The following is a 25179-nucleotide window of genomic DNA, read 5'->3' on the forward strand; positions in this document are numbered from 1 at the left end:
CGTTATGGCGAAATGGATTATAGATACTTTCAGGAAAATTTACTAAGATGGGATTCTATTTCCCATAGGTGGTTGCTATGGGCAACAAATCAGAATCTACTTATTTATTTAGCACCTTCTAGAAGATAATAGATGGTATCTGATTGGTTACCCATAGCAACATCCCATCTGAAATAGAAGCATCTTGGTAAATTTCCCTTTGTTTGAGAATAATATTAATGTTAGTGTATAGAGTGTAAAGCTAAGATATGAAAACATAGCTGTCCTTTATACTGATATAAATAGGCAGTAGTGACATCATCGCTATCAGTAATCAGTGACATCATTGTTCTACAGTTGATGTTAAATATTATGTTTTGTATTCTTTGTCATAATAGCTACAAGGCAGAAAAGCGCCATGGTGGATAATGGTCATTGTTTGGCAGGAACTTGAACATGGAAAAAAAAAATATTAACCCTATATTGGCCGGTTGCAGTGACCTGGTTTCCTGGACACATGGTTATTGAGAGCCAACTAATGGGAGAACAGCGCAGTTTGTGTATGGTGAACGCCCTTTGTGTTGTTTAAATAGAAAAAACAAACAGCAGATATTATAACGGGAGGTGAGTTTAAAGGGTACAGCGGTAGTTTTGGGGCTGGGAAAACAAGGAATGTGTGTCCTCTGTGTCTGTTTGGCATTTGCTTGGTTCTAATGTACAAAGAGTGTGGTTGACATGGAAAAATGTTGGCATGAAAACGGGGGATACGGTCACTAAGTCACCAAGTATTAGGTCGACAAGCATTAGGTTGACCACTGAAGGTCAACATGACTCAAGGTCGACATGCATGAAGGACTAGGGTTAGGTCGACAGGTCATTAGGTCAACACCAGCAGTAGGTTAACATGGGGAACCTGTTGACCTAACTCATGTTGACCTTCAGTCATGCCGACCTTCATTTTGAAAAAGGTTGACGTGAGTTGTTCACAGTTTTTGTTGTCTGTGTCAACATACGTCAACATGGACACCGTATAAGTGTACCACTTCCCCTCACATGGCAGGCACACTATTGTAATCTACCTCTAATGTCCACTACGCTAGTATGAAAAAAAACACATGTCGACCTTTCCCAAGTTGACCTATTACATGTGTCAACCATTTGACCATGTCGACCTCATGTAAGATGACCTTTTTCGTGTGTCGACCTATGGCCTGAAGACCAACAGTGGCCAACCTATTGACTGTTGACCTTTTTATTGTCGTCCTCCCGCGTTGCAGCCTCATGAGTCTGCCATCTGAGCGGTACTAATAGGGGAGTCCTATTGGGTGCCAGACAGTTTTCCGACAGTCATTACCCCGATGTCGGGATCCCGATAGTCATTACCCCGATGTCGGGATCCCGACAGTCAAAACCCTGACACTCGGGGTCCCAACGGCCACCGGCTATTCTCCCTCGTGGGTGTCCACGACTGCCATAGAGGGACAATTAAATAAGTGGTGAGCATAGCGAGTCCGCAAGGGGCTTTGTTGCTGGCCCTGCTGTCTGAGTCCGGGCAGTCGGGATTCCGACGTCGGGCTAATGACTGTCGGGATCCCGCTGTCGGGACCATATACCACATCCGTCCTATCAGCACACGTGATCACTGCCATGATTCACAGACAATATCACTGTTCCTGTCACCCACTCCCAGAGCCGAATTTTCCATTAGGCACGTGAGGCACGTGCCTAGGGGCGGCACATGTTTGGGGGCGGCACTTGGATGCCTGTGATAGTACTGTCAGCCCAAAATGTACCAATAACTGCAAAATATCCACTGTACTGTACTATATTCCATCTTAAATAGAGTGTAAACGGATAGGACATGTAGTTACTGCCCCTATAAACTGTCCTACTTAGTAAACATTATTGTTGTGCCTAGGGGCGCCCTCATCCCTAAATCCGCCCCTGCCCACTCCCTTACTATGGGCCAGACGTACTAAGGTTAAAAAGTGCTAAAATGAAAAATGATAAACCAATCAGCTCCTAACTGTCATGGTACAGGCTGGGTTTGAAAAAAATGACACTTAGGAGCTGATTGGCTGGTGGTTTATCACTCTCCATTTTATCACTTTTCAAGTCTTAGTGCATCTGGCCCTCGGTCACCCTCTTTCTGTCACTCCACGCATCTCTCTTTCACTGAGGGTATGGATCATTAGGTCACAGCATTATGGTTGACACCATTAGGTCGACATGCATTTAGGTTGACATGAGTTAAGGTTGACTTGCGGGAAGGTCCACATGACCTTAGGTTGACAGGGTCATTAGATCGACAAGGGTTAGGTCGACAGGGTCATTAGGTCGACATGGGTAAGGTCGACATTGAAAAAGTAGAATTTTTTTTTAACCGGAATGACCGGAGTGACGGAATGTCCACATAAACACTAAAGGTGCGTACACACGGCGCAATATGATCGCTGGCAATATATTGCAAGCAATATATTGCTCAGCAATCATATTGCTCAGTGTCCCGTTTTCATCTGCGACTGCCGGGAGAAGAGGCAGTGGAAGTCGCTGGTTGGAGGAGCAAGCTCCTCCGACCAGCGACCATTCAGGAGCTGAAAACGGGAGCGCGCACCCGGCGATTTATCGCTGGTGCACATTCCCATCGCTGGCAATATGGTCGCTCAGCGACCTTATTGCCAGCAATATTTGCAATAATTGCCCCCGTGTGTACGCACCATAACACGTAGTACCACTGTGCTTGCCATGCTTCGGGCACGGTGTCTTGCTGCGCTGGCACACAATTGTATTCTCCCACCTCACCCTAGTGGATGGTAGTGCATGAAATGCCACCTGTCGAGTCGACATGGACACCGAAACGTACCACCATGCTTGGCACACTATTTTATTCTCCCACCACGCTCTAGAGCAGGGCTGGGCAAAACCGGCCCTCCAGATGTTGATGAACTACACATCCCAGCATGCCTTGCATCAGTTTCAGCATGGCCACATAGCAAAACTAATGCAAAGCATCCTGGGATGCGTAGTTCACTAACATCTGGAGGGCCGGTGTTGCCCAGCCCTGCTCTAGAGGATGGTAGGGCCTGAAATACCACCTGTTGGCACATTTTTGCTAAAAAAAAAAAAACATGTCGACCTAATGACCCTGCAACCTAAACCATGTCTACCTTAAGTCATGTCGACTTAAATGCATGTCGACCTAATGCTTGTCAACCATCATGCTGGTGACCCAATGACTACCATGTGTCATACTATGAGTTTGGGGTGAGACAGAGGAGGGGGCTCAAAGTATAGTTCTGCACCTTGGCCCACCCCTCATCAGCTTTATACTACTGCATCAGCTTTATACTAGATGGACATTACCAGAAAACACTTCCGTGCATCGCTGCATTGCCCCCAAACACATTGTCATGCACTGAACGTTGCGTTTCCCCGGAACATCGCATTATAGCCTAACTATGATTCTCCAGGCATACATTAAGGTTCAATAAGAATGTGTCCAACTTTGCACTGCCTGATCATGTGTGCGCACAGTACAGGAGAATGTGCAGCAGGCAGTATGGATGTTTCCATGCAGGGTATATCATACTGCATTGGGCCCTTGTATGGCTCACCTCTCACAGGCCCTTATTCTAGTTGACTCGGACGGATGCGTACTTTCGGACAGGAACCGAGTGTTCTTAGCCCCGCCTACCGTACGGATCACTCACACCGTCCGAATGCGGTAAGATGCCGAGTGAACGAGTGGATGTTTCATGTGAACACCTCCTCCATCTGTGGGAACCTCCCCCATCCTCCGATGGTCGCCGACCATTGAATGATGGACCGAACGGTCAGACAGCTCCGAGTGCTCCAGACCACTCGAACATTTCTCTGTGCCAAAGCAGGGATATGGGCAGGCAGCTGGCATCCGGCTATGTCAGATGTCCGCCCCCCACACGTGCATTACGGCCGGATTACCATACGTACGCCCAGCGTTTTCATGGGAACGCCCATAATACGCTGGGCGTATGCATATGGTAATGAGCCCAAACAGCCCTTCACGCCCCTCTCCACCCCCTGCTCGGATGGTTCCGTATGATCATTTTCTGTATGGAATTCACGCCGTATTCGGACGTGCGCAGAAACGCCTCTGCACATGCACAGACACTAAACATTGGCCGTCCGACCAAACACGCAGCCATTCGACTCGATCAGAATAAGGCCCACAGTGTAACCTTTGTAGTGCTCCCAACATGGCTGCCTCATCTGGTACATGGTCTGGATGGATGGGATGAAAAATACATGGACCTGGTGGTTATGTCAGGACCCTACTCTATGCTCCAGTCATCCCATTTTGTGTCATTTCTTCTATGAGTAACCTATTCTACCCAGGGTAATTCTACGTAATGTGCCCAAGATGCATGACCCGTAGAAGTTATTACCAATCCTGCATTATGCTTACTGTGCGCTCAAGGTGTTGTTTTTATGTCTGTGTGACTTGTCTAGTTCTGTACATATTAAATCTCCTGTATTGTGGGTCTTATTCAGACCTGACCGATTATCGACAAAGAAATGCTGCTATTTTTTATATCGCTATCCGTTTGCAAGATGATTATAGTGGGTTATGCAGACGTGATCGCACGGCTGTGAATTTGCAGGCCTAGGACAAAGTTCACATTCATATAAAGGTTTCTTTAATCATTTTCATGTTAGACCAAATGGTTAATTACAGACTGCAGCAATTACACTGGGCTGATGTATAATCAAATTATACTCACATTCGCACTTATATAAAGCGGACAAATCACACTACAGTATATAAAGGTTTCTTTTTATCTATCTTCTCTAGACACACCAGATGACATCTCATAGTACTGAGAGACAACTTGACAAGTATAACCCATAGATCAGTATGTAATGAAAAACAACTTTATTATCACATCAAACCATACAGGGGAAACAGTAGTATTAGAATGAGTTTAAAAAAATGGATCCTTACAGCAGTCACCAAGAATAATAAGGATGTTTCTATCTCTGGAAATTCATTGAATCCTCTGCAAATGGAAGTAAAGATGACTCCAGTGACTTCCCAAAGCATTTCAACACTTGGGTGTCTTGGGCAACTTGAGTGACACCTGGCCAAGGGGTATAATACCCACAGGCTTATAGATTGTAAACTCCGGTGGTGAAGGGACAGATGGGGAAGTAATTACTTCATACTGCAGAAATAACTTGCAATAAACACTAATTAGACATCTCTACATTCTAATCCCTAACTGGATAAAAGGTTGACCTAGTCCTGTGAAGAGTCTAATGCAGTGGTTCCCAACTCTGGTCCTCAAGTACCCAAAACAGGTCAGGGTTTCCAGGTCACCCGGCAGGTGCATAGGTGCACTAATTACTCACTGACACATTTTAAAAGTTCCACAGGTGGAGCTACTTATTCCACTTGAGACTCTGTGTGGAGATCTGGAAAATGTGCACTTTTGTGGGTACTTGAGAACCAGGGGCGTGAACCACTGGTTTAAAGGTCCGGACTCCATACATACTGGGCCATGTTGGCCAGCGTGTATGCTGACCGATAATGGGAAAAATAGTTTACACACTGAGCGTTTTTTGCCCGTTTTTGTGATTTTCCCAAGGGTGGACGACTTTATATAGCAGAACACTATGGATAGCCATCCACCCCATTGCTCATCTACCGGAGGTATGAAAATAACTTATATGCAAATTTAGATGAGCCACAAAGCAGATTTATTTTTCCCCAAAAAAATGTAACAGCTGCATAATGTGGGTAAGGTACAATGAGGGAGATTGCTAGACTCTTCAGGGACTCAGGGAGATTGCTACTATTTCAGGGAGTCTCCTGCAGAATGCATGAGGGCAGGCAACTATGGTCCAATGCCTGCATTGGTAACAGGTGCCACCTACAGCTAGACCTATGCTTGCACAGACTTAACCACTACAATTTCATACCTCCCAACATGACCCTCTCCAGGAGGGAGACAATGCTCTGTTTCTGGGCTTTCCTCTTAATTTATGATTACCATCACCTGTGGTGAAATGCCTTGTCCATTAACCTGTTTAAAACAGGTGATGGCAGTCATTAATTAAGAGGAAAGTCCAGAAACAGAGCATTGTGTCCCTCCTGGAGAGGGTCATGTTGGGAGGTATGCAATTCTTGCAATAATTCATAGCAAAACTGCATTTGTGATGTATGTGGTGTTTGTCATTATCGGAACCAGGTTTCTCTAATAATGATGATCATCCCATTACATACTTGCCTACCTGACCCTCTCCATGAGGGAAAAAATGCTCTGTTCCTGGACTTCCCTGGTAATGTATGATTGCCATCACCTGTGGGGAACTGGGTAATTGATAAGAAAGGTGTTTCACCACAGATGACAGCAATCATACATTACCAGGGAAGTCCAGGCAGGAACAGAGCATTTTCTCCTTTATGGAGAGGGTCAAGTAGGCAAGTATGAACCCATTACAATGATGCATAAGCCAGGCTGTTACTTGAATGCAGGGGAGGGTAATATTAAGATACTTGCCTACTTTTGAAAACTAGTTTCAGGGAGATTATAGTTGGTAGTAGAATTTTGCACAGCAGCCCATTGAGGGGGCATGTCATGCTCCTTTCAAAGGGCGTGTCTAGTTTAATATATGGAGAGATTGTGAAAAGAGATTGTGAACGTGGCACCTAGAAGCGTGGGTGTGTACTGCTACATCTGAGAGGAATCTTTTAAAATTACTTTTATACAAATGTAGATGAGCCCCAAAGCAGTTAGTAAGAAATACTATACTTGGTAAAGTGCTGGGAAATGGTGCAGATAATTCAATGTAAATGTATCTATCTCATTCCTTTTTCCCACAAAAATGTACCATTGTAATGTGGCCTAGGTGAAATGAGGGAGATTGCTAGACTAATGAGGGAGATTGCTAGACTAATGAGGGAGAGAGGGAGATTGCTGCTATTTCAGGGAGTCTCCTGCAGAATGCAGGAGGGTAGGCAGCTATGAATATTAATCAGCCAGTGAGTGCAATACCATAACATGCTAACATGGCAAATAGTCCGCTGTTATCATTGCAGGCATCACTGGGGGCTTTCTGTCACTGAAACAACAGCCAGCAATATTACTACCCCCCGAATGCCTCACTTCCTGTGTGTGTTGCACATTGTACCTGCTAAACAGGAAGCCATCATTAAAGTAATGGCTTCACTTGCTGTTTTCATTTTGAACGTTCAAAACCACTTAGGTCTCTCGCTCAGGAATGTTTTCCTGTTTCCAGCCCCATAAAGGACACAGGACAAGCTGTCTGGGGGCTCTGGGCTGCCACATACTTTGTCTTATAATCTTATTTTGTTTGGCATTCATCTGATTATCCCCAGTGCAGCACCCAGACTATAGCTTTTCCTGTATTACCAGTCTGCCACGGTTGTCTCTAATATTATTACTGACCACTTATACATGGGGACACTGCTGGCCCCGGGAGGGACGTGGGAATGTCCCAAAAAGCCGGGACGTTTCCGCGATAACCGGGACAGTTGGGAGGTATGCTATTATTAGCATATTTCATACCTCCCAACTTTTCCATATCTAGAGTAGGGACACTCGCTCGAGCACCCGGAAAGGGGCGTGGTTTATGCAAATCAGGGCATGGCATATGCAAATTAGGGCCGTGCCCCCGTTTCCGTCCACTGTGCCTCTGAATAGACCGCTGCGTCTATACTGTCAGATTGGGGGGAAGGGGGGGGGGATCACAACTGCCCCCCCCCCCTGCGGGACACTGCCGGCTGCGGGAGGGATGCGGGAACGTCCCCAGAAAACGAGACGTTCCCACGTTTAGCGGGACAGTTGGGAGTTATGATATTTTATCGGGTATGGGTCATTGGGTTGATTCAATTTAGGTAGACATGCATTGGGTTGACCACTGAAGGTTGATACCTGAAATAAGTTGACAGGGTCGGAAGGTCGACACAAGTATTAGGTCAACAATAGGAAGGTCGACAGTCAATGGTCAACATGATTGACACTTTTTTTTGTCCCGAAAGTCAACACAGTCGACATGGACACTGTCCACATCCTCTCGCATGGCTTGCTTGAATTGACATGCTTCAGGCACGGAGCCTTGTCCCACCACAGCGTAGAGCAGGCAAGTCCAAACTATGGCCCTCAAGCTGTTGTGAAACTACAAGTCCCATCATGCCTTGCCACAGTTTTGCTATTAGGGAATGCTAAAAGTATGGCAAGGCATGCTGGGATGTGTAGTTTCACAACAGCTGGAGGGTCATAGTTTGGACATGCCTGGCGTAGTGGACGGTGGGGCATGAAATACCGCTGGTCAGCTCCAAAAAAGTGAAAAACTCCAGTCGACTTTTTGACTGGTGAACGTCCCATTGTCTACCTAATGCCTGTGTCGTCCTTTACCCATGTCAACCTATTTCAGGTGTTGACCTAAGGCATGTAGACCTTCAGTGGTCGACCTAATGACCTCATGACCTACACTGCGGGTATGACAGCAGCACAAAGAGCATTCTTACCCAATATAATTTTATATACAGCGACGACCCCCAAAGTGACATAACAAGGGAACCACAGTATTAGGCAATGCCCCTCTGCACAAGGTCACATCCCCTCTGCATGGGTCGATGCCACTTTTTCAAGAGCAGCTACGTCAGAACTAAAAAGTTGGAAGGTTTGCAATTCTGTTGCCATACTGGGAAGTTCATTTGCTTCTGTGTTGACACAGAGTGACTCAGGGCCAGATGTCAAAAAGTGATAACATGGAGAGTGACAAACCACCTGCCAATCAGATCATAACTGCCAGGTTACAGCAGGGTTGCCGACTTTTTCTGTCTCCTCTCCGGGAGAAGCCCGGAGAGGAGACTTCCAGCTGCAGTTCGGGGGGCGGGGCTTGAGGTTTACATCATTAAGCCCCGCCCCCAGGATGGTAAAACCCCCAATTCATGTATCTCCGTGGAGGGGGCGGGGCTAAAATGACACGATTTTAGCTCCGCCCCCTCCTCTGAGACCCGCGGATTGACGGATTTCAATCCAAAGGTATGGGGAAGACGCCGCAATCGAGGGGTGGCGTGGGGGTCCCCCGGAATCCGGGAGGGTTGCCCACCTTTCCGGGGGGCCGGGAGGAGGACCCAATTTTCGGGATCCTCCCGGTGATTCCGGGAGGGTCGGCAACCCTGGGTTACAGGCTGGGTTTGAAGGAGCTGATTGGCTGGTTGTTGATCAATGTCCACTTTATCACCTTTTGAAGCTTGAGACATCTGGCCCTACATAGAATGTAAACTTTACCTGGCAATGGGCCGGTATTATTCTCTGCAAAGTGCTGCGTAATGGGTCAGTGCAATCTAAATAGCTTGCGAAATAAGTGACAATAGGCCCCATTAGCAGAGGATAAATAGATCCATAATAAGGTGAGAACAGATCACGTAGCCAGAGCTGTGTGCCACTTCCAGCATGTGTGGAGGATGTCAGGAAAGCTGCAAGGTGCTAAGTAGTTCTGTATCTGCAGCTGCACAAGCAGGAAACAGGAAAGAGTTCAGAGTCTGAAGTTTGGTCTGGATTGCAGGAGGGTTCAGTGACCTGCCACTAAGTTCTAAGTCCCCTGTCCTGTTTCATTAACTTCCTGCTCACTGCTAGAGCCTTGTGCGGCACGGACACAGATGAAGGGACCCTAAGAGGGAGAAGCATACTAAAGGCCCATACACACTGGGCAACTTTCAAGTGGAAGCCGCTCCGTTTTCTCACCTGAGCGGTTTTCAATATGAAAGCCGCCCAGTGTGTACAGGGCAGCAATAAGCAGTGAACGCTGCGCGCTCCTGCATCATCGTTGCCGGACGCCACTTATCTGCTGGCATTACCAGCAGATGATAGGCTTTGTGGACGGCTTTTCATAGTGCTGCGCTATGGAAAGACATCCACCCCGCTGACAGTGCCGGGCAGCGATGACAACGATCATGGCTGTCCATACATGCTGGGCATAATTGCCCAGTGCGTATGGACCTAGAGGTGGGATTGCCAGTCCCACACTAGCAACAAGACAAATATGTACAAAGAAGTGGCGCTTGAATGATGAAAAGACAATCAATTTATTACACAGTTTACATGATCATGAAATAATATTCGTAAAAACAAGTAAAATAAATGGACTCCGACCATAAAGTGCAAAGTGATTGCAAACAATGTCCCATTGCTATTATGCTGCCATTAATAATTAGATGGAAGTGAAAAAAAAAATCATATTATGATAGAGGTAGGTAATCCAGTCGGATAGCATTGCAGCATTGTCCTCAATATTTATTTATTTACAGTCTCTTATATAGCGCAGCAGATTCCGTTGCGCTTTACAATAGTAGACAGTGATAAAACAAACAAGGTAACAGACAGACAGACAGACAGACTTGGAGGTTAGAGGGCCCTGCTGCAAGTTTACAATCTATAGAGACATAGGAGGGAAACACAAGGACAGGCACCAGTAATAGCATAGCAGTCCCACCAAGTTACAAGTCCAGAAGGGAAGCTAAATAAATGCCTCAGAGGGTTATGCGTGTAGAACTTAAATATGATAGGCTTGCCTGAAGAGGTGAGTTTTCAGGGAACACTTGAAAGTTTGGAAGCTGGTTGAGAGTCTTATTGTGCGTGGAAGGGCATTCCATAGGGTGGGAGCAGCCCGATGAAAGTCCTGTAATAGTGAATGGGAGCTAGTGATCTTGTGCAGAGCGGAGTGGTCGAGATGGGAGATATTTTGTGATAAGTAAGGAGATATATGCTGGTGCAGTATGGTTAATAGCTTTATATGCGAGTAGAAGTGTTTTATATTGAATACGGTAAGATACAGGCAACCAATGGTGGGACTGGCAGAGCGGATCAGCAGACAATGAGCGTCTTGCTAGGAAGATCAGCCTAGCAGCAGCATTTTAAATGGATTGCAGTGGTGAGAGTCTGTTCTTGGGAAGATCAGTTAGGAGACTATTGCAATAATCAATGTGGGATATAATGAGTGTATGGATAAGAGATTTAGTAGTGTCTTGTGTGAGATACGGTCGTATTTTGGATGTTTTTAGATGCATGCAACATGATTTGGAGACAGATTGAATGTGGGGGAAGAAAGGACAGTTCAGAGTCGAGGATGACCCTAAGCAATGAGCTTGTGGGGTAGGGTAGATTGTCGAGTTGTCAACAGCAATGGAGATATCAATATGGTAACTGTTCTTAGTTGGCGGGAATAGAAGTAATTCCGTTTTGGAAATATTGAGTTTGAGTTGGCGAGAAGATATCCAAGATGAGATCGCAGAGAGACATTCAGAGACTCGGCCCAAAACCACTGGTGACAACTCTGGGGTTGATAGATTTGAGTATCATCAGCATACAAGTAATACTGAAATCCGAAATAGCTGATTAGTTTGCCAAGAGAGGAAGTATAGATTGAGAAAAGCAGAGGACCCAAGACTGAGCCTTGCGGAACTCCGACTGACAGAGGTAGTGAAGAGGAAGTAGAGTCAGAGAAGCGAACACTGAAAGAGCGATCAGATAGGTAAGATGTGAACCAGGAAAGGGCTGTATCATTAAGACCTAGGGAGTGTAGTGTTTGTAGAAGTGAGAGATCCACAGTGTCAAACGCAGCAGAAAGATCTAGAAGAATAATTGCGGTATGGTGCCTGGTCCGGAACAATTTGTAATCCAAGGTTTAGTAGAAGATAATGGTGTTCAGTTTCGACCAAAGGACAAATGGGCTGATTGGTGTGAATAGCAATGGAAGACCAACGGATGAGAAGGTGGCTGGCTAGTTCGGTAGGTTGCAGTCAATGATGGTTGAAAAAAAGTTCTGGTTCAATAACTGTTGACGCGTTTCCATGTCTGAAGATACAGCTTTATCTTTATTTTTGCATCTTCAGAGCAGGTCTGTTGTTCCAAACATCATTAAGTTTAGGAAAAATCACCCAGGACTTGCTCTGGAAACCCACTGACACTCCCATGAGGACTAATTAAGCATTTAGAAGTTTACAATGAGCCTTATTAGTCAGTAATTATTCAACTTCCAAAAGTAGTGTCTTCTCCTCCAGCATCGGGATCCGGACTCTTAAATTGGCCATGCACTACTATGTTCTGGGTGTCAGGATGGCATGCAACCCTGTTCCCTGTCTCCAGGAGTGGAACAGAGTCGGAGCTCAGACGTGCAAGTGTGTAAAGATGTCAGCAGTGCCTGATTAACCAATAGGATGATCAGGCTGCAGGTGGGGGGGGGACCTTGCAGGTGACAGCAGAGTAATAAAATGAAGACCTAATTTAATAACTTGTTAGCTATCACTCGTCCTGATGTACTGTGGGAGGGGTGATAGTAAAGTTCTTAAGGTGACTGTGCCAATGTAACTTACTGATAGAACCATTGAAATAAAGTTCTGGTTCAATAACTGTTGACGCGTTTCCATGTCTGAAGATACAGCTTTATCTTTATTTTTGCACCTTCAGAGCAGGTCTGTTTTTCCAAACAGTACATTGTGCTACAGCGCCAGCTGGACAGCCGAAAGCCAAAGTCTCCTCATACACAACATACATTAGATCCTACATGGCAGTTTTATAACCTTCCTTACATGCACTAGGGCAGTATGACTGGCGAGTCCCTGAGCGCCCATACATGTGTGTTCGCAGCATTACAAGGGGAGCTACATTTGTATTAGCCTAGGGCACCTGGAACCTTTAATCAGGCCCCAGTTGTCATTACATTTACTGGTCCTCAAGCACAATGTCTAAGTACATCAACAAATGACTACATCAACTGCCCCTGATGGTCAAATCTAGACATACACAGTAGTTGCTTAGGCACACCTTGCAGTATTTTAGTTATCTATTCAATACAATCAACTTTAAAATATGCATTAGAAAAATAAAAATACTTTATGAAAATACAGTTTAGCTTAAAGAACGGAAAGACTAGATTACCTTTGCATTTTCAGGTCAATCCCTGAGCACCTCTTCTAAATGTACAGTGAAGGCCCTACATTACCTGTGATGTCACGTTGATACGGAGCTTTGGTTGTGTATATGCACGGGGTATGTCACACCAGGATCCCTGACTACATTTTTAGAAGTTCTTATCTACCATTTTCAGGTTATTTCTCAAGTGCCAGGAGATTAAAAATAAAAAAAAAAATAACCATTTCAGACTGGAACACCAAATTCTATCAATTTTCTACTCTTCCTTGCTTGGGCAGTAGAGGTAAAATTAAACACGAAGAAGCCTCTCCAGCAGTCTGACATAGCAGATATTCCTCCAAAAAGTAATGAATAGTAATGAAGTGTGACACTCAATTATGGCTCACCTTAAATACTCGGAAAACGTTGACAGTTGCTCAGATATCGAGATTAAAAAATTTAGCTGCACCCTAGCATTAAAGTTTTGGCAAAACAAAAGATGCAACCTTTTATGTGCTAACTTTCATCTATTGATTATGTTCAGTTTAGTGGATAAAGGGAAAAAAATTAAAATAAAAAACATTTACTTTGTAGCCAGAAAGCAGAAGAAGACAATAAGCAGGAAACATTTAGGATATCAAAAAGGGGTATATTTACTAAACCTCGATTTTAATCTATGCCAGATCGACTAGTATCTATCTAAAGCCCCATACACACTACACGACCGCGGCTGACATCATTAACAATATCGTCCATGGCCGGTTGATATTGCGTGTCCACACTGAACGATACCGGATGTCAAGATTGTTGGTCACGTCGCTGAGGCCCGCTCAACATGCAGGTTGCTTGGCTATATTGCCAAATTGACCTGCATGTTTGGTAGATATCAGTCATCGATAACAATGCCCGACAACGCATATCATTAACGATATAGTTCGGAAAACCTTTTCTGAATAATATTTTTCACTTTATCTTCTAGTGTGTATGGGGCTTTAATCAATGTTAGTTTTCCAGGGCTAAAACATACATTTACTAAAAAGATTAAATTTTAACAGTAAAGGTTATCCCTTATCCAAATTATTCCAAAAACCATAATCTCTAAAATGTACTTTTATTTTTTGCTAAAAACCTACTGGCTACATCTATACGAGACTGTAAATAAATAATAAATCTGTAACTGGCACTACTGGGGAAGTAACATGTAACTGGCACTATGTGCAAGGACATGATTGCTTGGCATTCAAATTCAGTGCCGAGATAGTACAAAAAAAAAAAAACTTTGTTTCATGTTAAAATAGGTGTGTGTATTTCATGGGTTTTATGTGTCTATACCAGGCATTCCCAACCACAGTCCTCAAGGCACACCAACAGTGCAGGTTTTAGTTATATCCAGGCTTGAGCACACTTAATTAGTACCTAAGTGATTCTGTGCTGAAGCATGGATATCACTAAAACCTGCACTGTTGGTGTGCCTTGAGTACCTTGGTTGGGAATGCCTGGTCTATACAACATAGATGCAAGATACCTCATTCATATATAAAAATGTTCCAAAATACAGAATAATCCTTTATCCAAAATTCTTCTGGTCCCGAGCATTTTGGATAAGGGATACTCAACCTGTAGTTATTAAATTTTAATAAATGTGTGTTTTAGCCATGGAAGCCCACCATCAATTAAGATCAATTTTAAATCGATCGGACATCGATCAAAACAGACCTTCAGTAAATACAGTAAATACACACACACACACACATATATATATATATACATATACACACACACAAATTGTTAATTTAAACAAAATATTTAAAAAGGTAGAATTCAATTACACGCGGGTGAAAAATGGAGATAGCCACAAGTGGCTCTACAGAACTCCCTTTCACCAGATGCTTTGTTTTAATTCCACCTTGAATTAACATAACGAACATGAACACGAGTTAACACACAAAATCCATGAAATGTTAACAGATTTAGGTGTTACAGGGTCACGGCACCCATGGACACTCTGGGTATCAGGGATTCCCCCTCCCCCTTTTTCAGAGGCAATCTATTGCAGTGGTTCTCAAACCCAGTCCTTTTACCCCAAACAGTACAGTCTCCAGTTCAACTACCATTACCCATGGTCAGATGGAACTAAAGGCTGCCATCCACTAGTGCAATATGGCCACATTTTATGCCATACCGACCCATTGCTGTGACAGCTCGCATGGAAAGTGACACATTGCCTGTCATTTTCCTTGACATTGCAAAGCGCGTTCCCGCGTGCCTCGCATCAGTCTCGCAGGGCCTATGGGCTGACACGAATATTTATCGCAGCCCGGAGCCCTTGTTTGATGGCATACGATACATTGTATGCAAAGGACAGCATACTATGTATCATGTGCGATCCTGCCTCCCGGTAGCTGCTGGGTGAGTTGGCATGGTACCTCACACGATACCTCGCCCTAGTGGATGGGGGCCATTATTCTTTCACTAGCCATTATATGAGGATACCTGGAAAACAGGAACGGTTTGGGGGTTCTGAGCAGGGCTGGTTCTAGGGTGTTTGAAACCCTCCTGCGAAAAAAAAGTTTGCGCCCTCTTGGCACGCACTCCAGCGCAGCGCCTCCCTGCTTTGCAGGCTCTGCTGAGTGGCTAGCGCCGGCCCTGGTTCTGAGGAACATAGAATTCACCCCCCACCCTGCAGACACATCTTGCAGGTTTTGGGCACAGCTTTACAGGACTGAAAAAAACACTGCGAGTTCGGAGCTATCCGACATGCGGCTGGGGGTTCTATCGATACCACAGATCACCCTATGTATCAATGGTGTTAGGAAATAAGTATTTTAAGAGCCAGTTAATTTTAAAGAATCATAAGAACAGGGCTTAAAGTGGTCATGCAGAGGTGGGGGACTCATTTCTCTATGTCACCCAATTAACCCCCCCCCCCCCTTCCCCAACCCCATTAGGCAGAGACAGGGCCAGTGGTAGGGTTTCTGGCATCCCCCTGCAAACTAGAATGCTTTTGTGTGAGAATTACTGTGCAGAATTATTGGCCATGTGGAGGTTAAAATGTTCCCCAACACCATTAGAGGTGGAACTCAGTTCCACCTCGTTCCCCATCAATTTAACCCCTGCATAAGAATAAATAAGTTTACCAGGGCAGCAGTAAGAATAAACTTATAACATCATTAGTTCGACAGGTCTGTCCGTAAATGTGTCTGTTTTAGCCCTGTTAGCCCAACACCAATTTTTAATCAACTAACCAACAGCAGCCTTTAGTAAATATAGCCTTATGTGATTGTCAGAGAAGTAGTGAATTGCCACAAAGTCGGGAGATAAGTGGATTATCACAAGCATTGTAATCAGTGGTGGTTACCCAACTCTGTTCTGTCCATTCCGCTCTGTGTAATCTCTTTGGTGTAATACATGTCTCAGGTACAGGTTTATCTGTCTGCCTTCTTACTAAACAGAACGCTGGTCCTAGGCTACAAAGCAGGAAAGGATATTTACAGTATAAAGCATGGTCACCAGCGAGCGTTTCTGATGTTTAGGTTACATCCAGGAAACACTATCTGTTCCAGCCCACTTCCTCTGCCCAACAGGATACGCTAGAGATGGAACAGACCTGGACGGTAAAGTGGGTGTTATTTTTAGATTAAAAGACTTTACAAGCTGACCGTTACAATCAGGTTTTTATTTGGGAGGATTTTCCATAAGCTATTAAGCAATATTTAACTACAGAGCCTCATGCCTTCAAATAGGAGTTTAAATGAGTGTGCGACCTTGTCACTAATGATGGGGGGAGCCTGTTATCTGCAGGGAATTATGTATTTTTAGAATGGTAAAGAATAAATTCCTGAAAGATACAATACCAACAGCAGCTAAATCGTGTATATTGGTGCCAGCGATTGCCTACTGTAGACCTGCTGTTTAGCTACATGCAATTACAAGATATACAATGGATTCTGAGGTTCCAGGTTATTTGTCGAAGAAACAGTGTAACTATTAGTGATCCGTACATGGGATGCAGAAAGGTCGCAACTTGTACAGCGAGACGCAAAGCGCGGCCACATCCATCCGCAATACACTAATTACATGTACACTGCAACCAGATAACCCATTCACAGATGTGTCCATTGACATCACAATGCATGAGCGCCGGGTGATTCTGTAGCACAGCGAGTCTTGCATGCAACTTTTTACATTAAAATGCATGGTATTCACAGAGCAATATGAATAAGACGCACAAGCAACTTACTAAAATGATATGCAGCATGCCTATGTTCTGTGTGCGACCTTGGCTGTATTTGCATATGAAACACTACATCAGTGTTTACAATTCATTATGCAGATACAGCTGCACACAGACTATAGGCATGTCGTATATAATTTTAATCAGCTAAAGCTGCTTGTGTGTCCAATTCGCATTGCAAAAAATAAAATAAAAAAAATCACATGGAAAGATACCCGGTGCGACAAAGTCCTGCTGTGACATAAATAGAATGGCATATTAACATGCAGAGAGGCAAGATGTAGGTGGACACATCTTTACAGCAAATGACAGAAACACACACTGCTTATGAAACAGGGCATTTAGCGGGTAATTATTGGAGACGTGTGGTCAGAACGCCGCCCCCCCGGAATGTAATTCAAAATAATGTGATTTTTCTTTGGTACATCGACATTTTGATGCAAGCGGACCCTTGCACTCCATTTCTAAGTCTATGCGGATTGGATAATCTGTTACCCACACAGGTCTCCAAAGCAGTAATCCTATGAAAAATGCCATTAAGATTGTACACAAACTTTGTTTCATGTACAAATAAAATATAAGTGTGTATTTCATGTGTTTAGAGAACATAGATGCAAGTTCCTTCAAGATATTCAATTGAAATATACAATGTTATCCAAAATGCTTCTGGTCCCGAGCATTTTTGGACAAGGGATACTCAACCTGAATTTTTACTTCCAAGTATTTAATTCTTATTGCTGGTAAGCTCCATTTCCCATGTAGTTGGAGAACTTCAACTAATACAGTAATGTCATAGAACCTATTATTTTTGCTTACTTTGATATATTACATTACAAGCCACAGCTCATATTCAAGGAATCAGTGGATGAAGAATTCTGCAGTTGACTGCCCCTAACAATCATATACTATTTTCTGAGTTCCCCATAAAATAGCGCCACTCAAATACAGCACTTCTTTCATTTAATAAAAAAAGATTTTAGACCTTTATTAAAAAATATATAAAACTCATACACAAGTACAAATATAAAAACAGAATAAATAAAATTTACAAGATATCACAACATTGCCATTTGTATAAAATGTCAATCACACAAACACACACACAAAAAGACACACACACCCCTAAATACAAGTGCACTTTGTTATTAAGCATGGAAATACAGCCTTACATCATTAATATAACTGGAATTTGGTTAGGTTTTATGGGTGAGTGTAAAGACGTCAACCTTGGCGAGCTCGCTACCTCTATGGTGGAAACCGGTGGCTTCTGGGAAATGGAATAATTTTATATACCAGAGATTCAGCAAACATGCTACAGTTTATGTGAATGGTACTTTTTGAATATACTCCAAATTTGTATAAAGTAGAAGTGTTTATATCCTCAACGTATTTAGCCTCTTGCTAACTTGAGCTTGTAAATCCGAACGTTAAACAGAAGGGAAAAAAAGGTTTTCCTTTCGACCTAACTTGCTTAAGGTCATGACTGAGGTTCTCCTAAAGTGTTCCTGCCATTTATACAAAGTGGAGGCAAATATTTTGTGTGCTGAACCAGTAATTCAGATAACCACTACCAGGAACGTCATTGCGGCAACTGACTACATCCTAGGTCTGCAGCAACAGGTATACTGAGTAATTTTTAAATAGCAACTTATTATCACATTTGCTGGACTTCCATAGGAAGGAAATTTTGCAATAACTGGTCATTCGGTAGATTTATTGATTACCAACTACTTAAAATAGTTTGGGAAGCTGGCGAAGGCGATTGACATCCAAGATGTCCCCTGAGGAACCCGCAGGACCGGTGAATTTTTTACCAGATGAATTGGAGTCTTTTGCGTTGAAGTGTGGGGAGTTTCTGCCGTTCTCCTTTTCGGGGTGCCCAGTGAACTGGGCTTTTCCTGAGGTAAATTTAGTCTTAGTATGGAGATCTTTCAGAAAGCACATAGAGGTCTCCTCAGATGCTTGAACAGGGGCTTTTCCAGACATCTCATTTGTGATGTTTCTCAACTTATTCACTTCCTGGTTGCGAATAGATTCAAGAGATTCTCTCTCAGAAATTCTAGGGTTTGGCAAGCGTGTATCGTCAGGTGGCCCAGAAGACTCACTCTTAAAGCTATCAAGCTGGTCGCTATCTGGCAGCTCCGGCTCATCGTCACTGCTGTCCGTGTTCTCCATCAAGGCATAACGTTTCAAGTACTTCTTGGTGGCAAAGGACATGTTGTTTAAAGAAATTAAACTAAGGCCAACCATGGTCTTCTCAGTGGCCCCAGAAAAGAGATTGTGAAAGGACGACAACTCTGGAGGTTTATTTTTGTTGGCATGACTGAGAGAAAGCTGTGTGAGCTGGGCCTCACTCAGGTACTTCAAGGCGATGGCATTCGCTTCCATGCTTAAGTCAACGCCATTGGGTACAAGACCACTTAAGCCAATATTGGAAAAGGACGTGTAATTCAGTCTTGGGATTACGGCCTCCGGGCTGATACATGCAAGTATGCTGCAGAAAGAGAACAATTAATGCAAGAAATATGCAGGTTTCATTTAGGCGAACAACAACTGCAGAAAAGCACAAATGTCAATTGCAGCATCCTATAGTTCCATCTGTTCAACTGGTTCTACCAATGTGAGCACGGAGTTCACATTGCCTGGAATATTCCAGGAACACGAACACCATCTAGGGATGTCTATGCCTAGTTCGCCCCCAGAAAAGAGCAACCACCAACATAGGTTTCACATATTTACACTGCTAGGGTTGCAGATAGGAAGTCTGATCTGCACTGACAGAACCGTACCCCTCCTTAAAGAACAAAATATTCTATTACGGCCTATCCCCATTTTGAAATAATTCTGTAAAAAACTCTTCTTGCCTGGACCCTGCATTATTTTACGATATTCCATCCAAATCCCAACATTTTGATTAATTTAAACCTTTATAGTGAAGTATAACAAAGTCCCAAAGCCTTGATTTACTTTTGTGAATGGCTACTTGCTACACATTTAGGTTACGCGGTGCCGAAAGGGCAAGTATTGTTAACAAAATTAAGACACGCAGGCTACACTTAATGTGAATATTTCATAGTTCTAGCGGTTATGTGTACCTGACATTCCTGATGGAACAAGTATAAATGAGGGTTTACTGTGTTAATAGTTGGCTCATATTTTAATAAAAAATAATAAAAGTTAATTTTTAAATAAAATTCATATTACACACAAGTTGTGCCCCAAAAAAAGAGAGAGTCCTTTTCTGTTTTCTCTATGTTGAAAAACAAACAGATAAGACCGGACACACAGTCATTGAGTTACCATGCATTGTCTCCAGAATCCAAGCGTTCTTGATTCACAGCAGAAGGATCTGAGTCTATATCCACTCCAAATGACTTCAGTTGCTTAAGCGTAGCCCTAAGTACATTGCCGTGTTCAGACTGGCTGGTGTTACAGGACAAATGCTCGCTGGTCTTGTCAGAACGAGATTCGCATGTGCCAGATCCAGCTCTGGAACCATTTTCGGAAGACTTGTCATGATCAGAGGACGAGGTCTTCAGCAAATGATTAACTTGGCTCTGGAGGAAAAAACAAAAAACCATTCACCATAAAAACCTAGCAGAAGCCTAAAACTCTCAGCACAAAATTCAGTTTAGCTGGTGCTTGCAGACATCTCCCGTATAGCACAATAAAAAGGACGATGTGTTAAGCTTACAAGTAAGTCTTGGTAAAACTTTTCCGGGGGCAAACTGGGCATAGACATCCCTAGATCCGCAGTGTCCGTGCTCTCGGGATATTCCGCCGACGTGGCTTCCATGCTGACATTGGTAGACAGTCGTCTGTCGCTTTGTGACTGAGAGTGGGATTTGTTCTGCACAGTAGAAACGCTGCAGGGGAAGGAGAAAGGAAATGTGCTCAATGAGAACCTTCGGCTCGTAGGATAAAAATGTAAAAATTTACAAGTGTCATAATTAAAAAGAAAACTTCGGTACTTGTGAGTTATCTGGGCGCCCGATTTCGAAATCGGGTCGGATCGGGCACATCGCATCGCATGCGACCATCGGATGCGATGCGATGACCCGATTTTTCCATAGGAATCAATGTTAAAATGGACTGAGTCCATTTTAACATGGAATTCAATGGGAAAAAGGGGTTCTTTTCATACCCCTACTATCCAAGTGGGCATGGAGTTGGATATAAACCTGTGGCGAGCGTAGCGAGCCACCGAGCCCGAAGCGTGGCGAGCGTAGCGAGCCCCGCGAGGGGACACAGAATACCGTCCCCTCGCGGGGCTCGCTACGCTCGCCACGCTTCGGGCTCGGTGGCTCGCTACGCTCGCCACAGGTTTATATCCAACTCCATGCCCACTTGGATAGTAGGGGTATGAAAAGGACCCCTTTTTCCATAGGAATCATTTTAACATTGATTCCTATGGAAAAATCGGGTCATCGCATCCGATGGTCGCATCGCATCGCATCTGATTGTATGCCTTAACTTAAGGCATACAATCAAAAAATCGGGCGCCCAGATAACTCACAAGTACCAAAACTTCTAACATTTTGCACCAAAAAAGGTATAACACTTGTTTCTCAGTTGTTTAATTTGAATAAATACAAGAATTGTGTTTGCATAAAAAGTTTTCACCCAAAAAAAAACCCCCTTACAAAATAGTTAATTTTCTTAAATTGGTATGTCATAAAAAGAGACTGGAAAAATATAAAATCGGGAAAGCTTATGAGAAATTATATATCACACACACATAGATTATTTACCAACAAACGAACGGTAAAACTTTAAAATGAACAAGTTTTAAAATCGTATGTAAATGGCCTCTCCGTGAGGTAAAAAAAAAAACCAAACACACACACACACCTGTACTACTACAAAAACACACACGTACTACAAATAGTTTTGCATGTAAAATTCTATCTCTCTCTCATATGTTTTCAGAAAACAAAACACCAGCTCTTAATTTGGACTTTAGGGATGAACTTATCCCATACAACTAAATTTTATATTATGTTGAGTATAAAATATTTTTTTCCCCACCCCCTTCCTAAAAAATAGCGGCTAGTAACGCACTTTGTTTTTTTCCTGTTTAGCAGGCGAGTGTAATATCAAACAAACCATTGTGTCAGGTTTCAACTAAGTTATATATGTTAATACTGGTCATGTTTGTGCAGTGGAATGGCCTATAAATCTAGTTAGCCATGTCAGTAAAGTTACAGAAGAATTAACTGGTGTTTCATACAAGCATGGTATGATTAAATGCGCCTGTACATAAAAACTCTGAAGTTGTACATATACACATTTAATAAATATAATTTTTTTTCTCTCCAAGATTGTAAGTCATAAGTGTACCAAATTTGGTGTAAACTGCTCCAGGCATTCTAGATTTATGCTGGAGCATACACACAAATCTATCTATCGATGTATAAATGGATGCCAGTACGTTCCAGCATAACTCTGAAATGCCTGCAGCAATTTACACCAAAATTTGGTACACATATGACTTACAATCTTGAAAAAAAAATACTGTAGGGTGTAAAACACCCCTAGAAGCCCTGTGGGGGCCCAAAAAGGGATACAGCCACTACACACACTGGGTCAGGGAAGCAACAAATGGTAAATATGCATAACAGAGGGGGTAGAGGACATGGATTGCGACAGGCACTAACCCCCGCAATCCGTCACCGCCGGGGGCCTTGGGGTCAAAAAAGGGGTCCGGCCACAGCAAAGTGAGTCAGGGACGAAAGATATGGCAAAGAGTTGCATATAAAAAAAAAAAAACACAAAAAAAATGTGGTTAGATGTGGGAGTCCACCACAGACAGGTGTATGCCGGTCACACCATGGGTACGGCGAGTGGTTAAGCTTAAAACAAAAAGGATAAAGTTCAAGTAATGCTAATTGCACAACCAAACTCGGGCGAGGGTATTAGAAGCCCCCATGTGGAAATGAATTTTGGGGGCAAAGACTGCTCACACAAGGAGGTCGGAAAGAGGTTACTTACGGCAGAGGCACTGGTGGCGAGTGGCTACCACAGTCCGTCAGCTGACTGCTTTCTGCAAAGCTGTAAATGTCCACAGCTTTTAAGGAGGAAGCGATACTGGTGCGACTTGTATCTTGTTCATTGTTCACAGCAGCGCTCAGTTCATTACAAAGCTCAGACTCATCCTGTTTGCTCAGAGACTCCTCTTCCTCAGGACATGGAGGAGAATTCCAAAACAAGCTCGCACCTAGAAGTACAAACAGAAAATGGATCATTCCAGAACTCAGAATGGTCATACACACATCAGCATTTACACACAGCCATGCTCATTGTAGGGCTGTTCACTACAATACCCAACTACCCCAATCACTTCACCGGTCTGCTTAAACGTTAAGTAAATGTTAACAACCAGAAACAGGCAATAGAAAATGTGCAGGTCAAATAAAAGGCTGCAGCCAATCACAGTGGCATGAAACACGAGTGGATCATTAGGCTAACTTGTATGTGGTAGGAAGTCACTACGTTAAATCCACAACACGCAGTCAACACGCAATTATCAAGTGTCAATTGGTTCACATGAAAAAAAGGTGGACACCTGAAAAGTCAACAGTGAAAAGGTTGACACAGAAATTCACTAATTTTCTTTTGGGTGTCATTTTGTATGGTGAATCATGTAAAGCCAAATTAACAGCAAACATGTACTTTTGAGGGTTCACGTCATTTGCAACGCTCCACTGTACTCGACAGGGGTACTATTCCCAAGTCCACGGGGATGGTAAAGTATGATGGAATTAAAAAAAAAAAAAAAAAAAAAAAAACATTTAAATCAGACGACCATATTGGGGGTCGACTGATTATTTGTATACCAAACCAAACAAATCTACCTTGTGTACAACATTATTCCTGACAGTGCACCCAAACAAACACCTCCCTAACATTGGGGCAGATTTCACTATCAGGAATAGTCCATCTGTCGAGAAGGGGGCCTTGCTAGCAGAAACAAGAAAAAGACTGAGTACGTCTCTTCTGGGGCACTTTATTGCACCATTCATTATTAAACAGTATTAATAATGATATAATACAATAAAGAGTGCCCCAGAAGAGACGTACGCAGTCTTTTCTTGTTTCTGCTGGCAAGGCCCCCCATCTCAATTGAGTTTTCTGAACATGTCCTGGAAGCGCCACCAACCATGAGATAAATATAAATGTGTTTACAAGATTATAACTAATGTTGGTTACTTATCTATTCTAATAATATTCTCTTTAATTCTGTGCGGATTCACACAAACGCAGTGCACAGTACATCTGTCCCATTGTACAATACCACTAAATCCCCCAAATAAAAACAAAACGTATACATTGGTAACTATTCAAGTAGCTGTTATTTTCTATTTAGAGAATTAAATACCATTTGCAATATACTGCCACCTGGTGGCCATTATGCATATTGCCACCTTCCAGTTACAATAAAAATCTGCTAAACCTTTAATGTTAGCAGAGGAAGCCATGCAAACAATACTATTAAAACAATACTATTAAAACAGTATTAATAGATAACAAATCTAAGACAGTCAGAGGCTGACAGAGCTGTACAGATCATTGTGGGATATTGCGTTCTGTGCCCTTCTCTTGATACCAGTCACCATAAGCGCACCCTTGTACTAGTACAGTGGTTCCCATAAATGTTTGAATTACTGACTCTAGTGTATCATTTTTTTTTTGTTTTTTTTTTTTTAAACAGCACCCCTAGACTAAGCATATTATTGAGAAATTTAGAATATTCCATTATTAAATTATGTTTATATGCCATTCTTCAATTATGTGAGGGACAGGATTCGCCATATATTCAGTTTGGTCATATATTATGACTGGAAGCCACAAACATTTGTTTAGCTTTTTACAGTGACCACAACATTATTAAATTGTAACTTAAACAACCAATCCAAGGGCCCAGAGACACTCAGTTTGAGCACCACTGTACAAGCCTATACACTTATAAAAAAAAAAAAAAAAAAGCATACAAGAGTGTTGAAACCCACATACAATTGCTAGGCCAAATGCATGTAAAAGAACATA

General features: G+C 43.1%; 1 protein-coding gene across 1 annotated transcript in view; it reads right to left on the minus strand.

Moving 5' to 3' along the window:
- Positions 1-18102: 18102 nt before the first annotated feature.
- STIL (STIL centriolar assembly protein) overlaps positions 18103-25179 on the minus strand; it is a 41826-nt gene continuing 34749 nt past the window's right edge. Inside the window, exons 14-17 of the mRNA XM_083157353.1 lie at positions 23125-23350; positions 20828-20999; positions 20434-20690; positions 18103-19627 (exon numbers count right to left, since the gene is read on the minus strand). Coding sequence (XP_083013479.1) covers positions 18865-19627; positions 20434-20690; positions 20828-20999; positions 23125-23350 — 1418 coding nt within the window. The 3' untranslated portion in view covers positions 18103-18864. The remainder of the gene's footprint in view (positions 19628-20433; positions 20691-20827; positions 21000-23124; positions 23351-25179) is intronic.

The sequence above is a fragment of the Crinia signifera genome, chromosome 8 (genome assembly GCF_055691185.1).
Source record: "Crinia signifera chromosome 8, ASM5569118v1, whole genome shotgun sequence".
Lineage (NCBI taxonomy): Eukaryota > Metazoa > Chordata > Amphibia > Anura > Myobatrachidae > Crinia > Crinia signifera.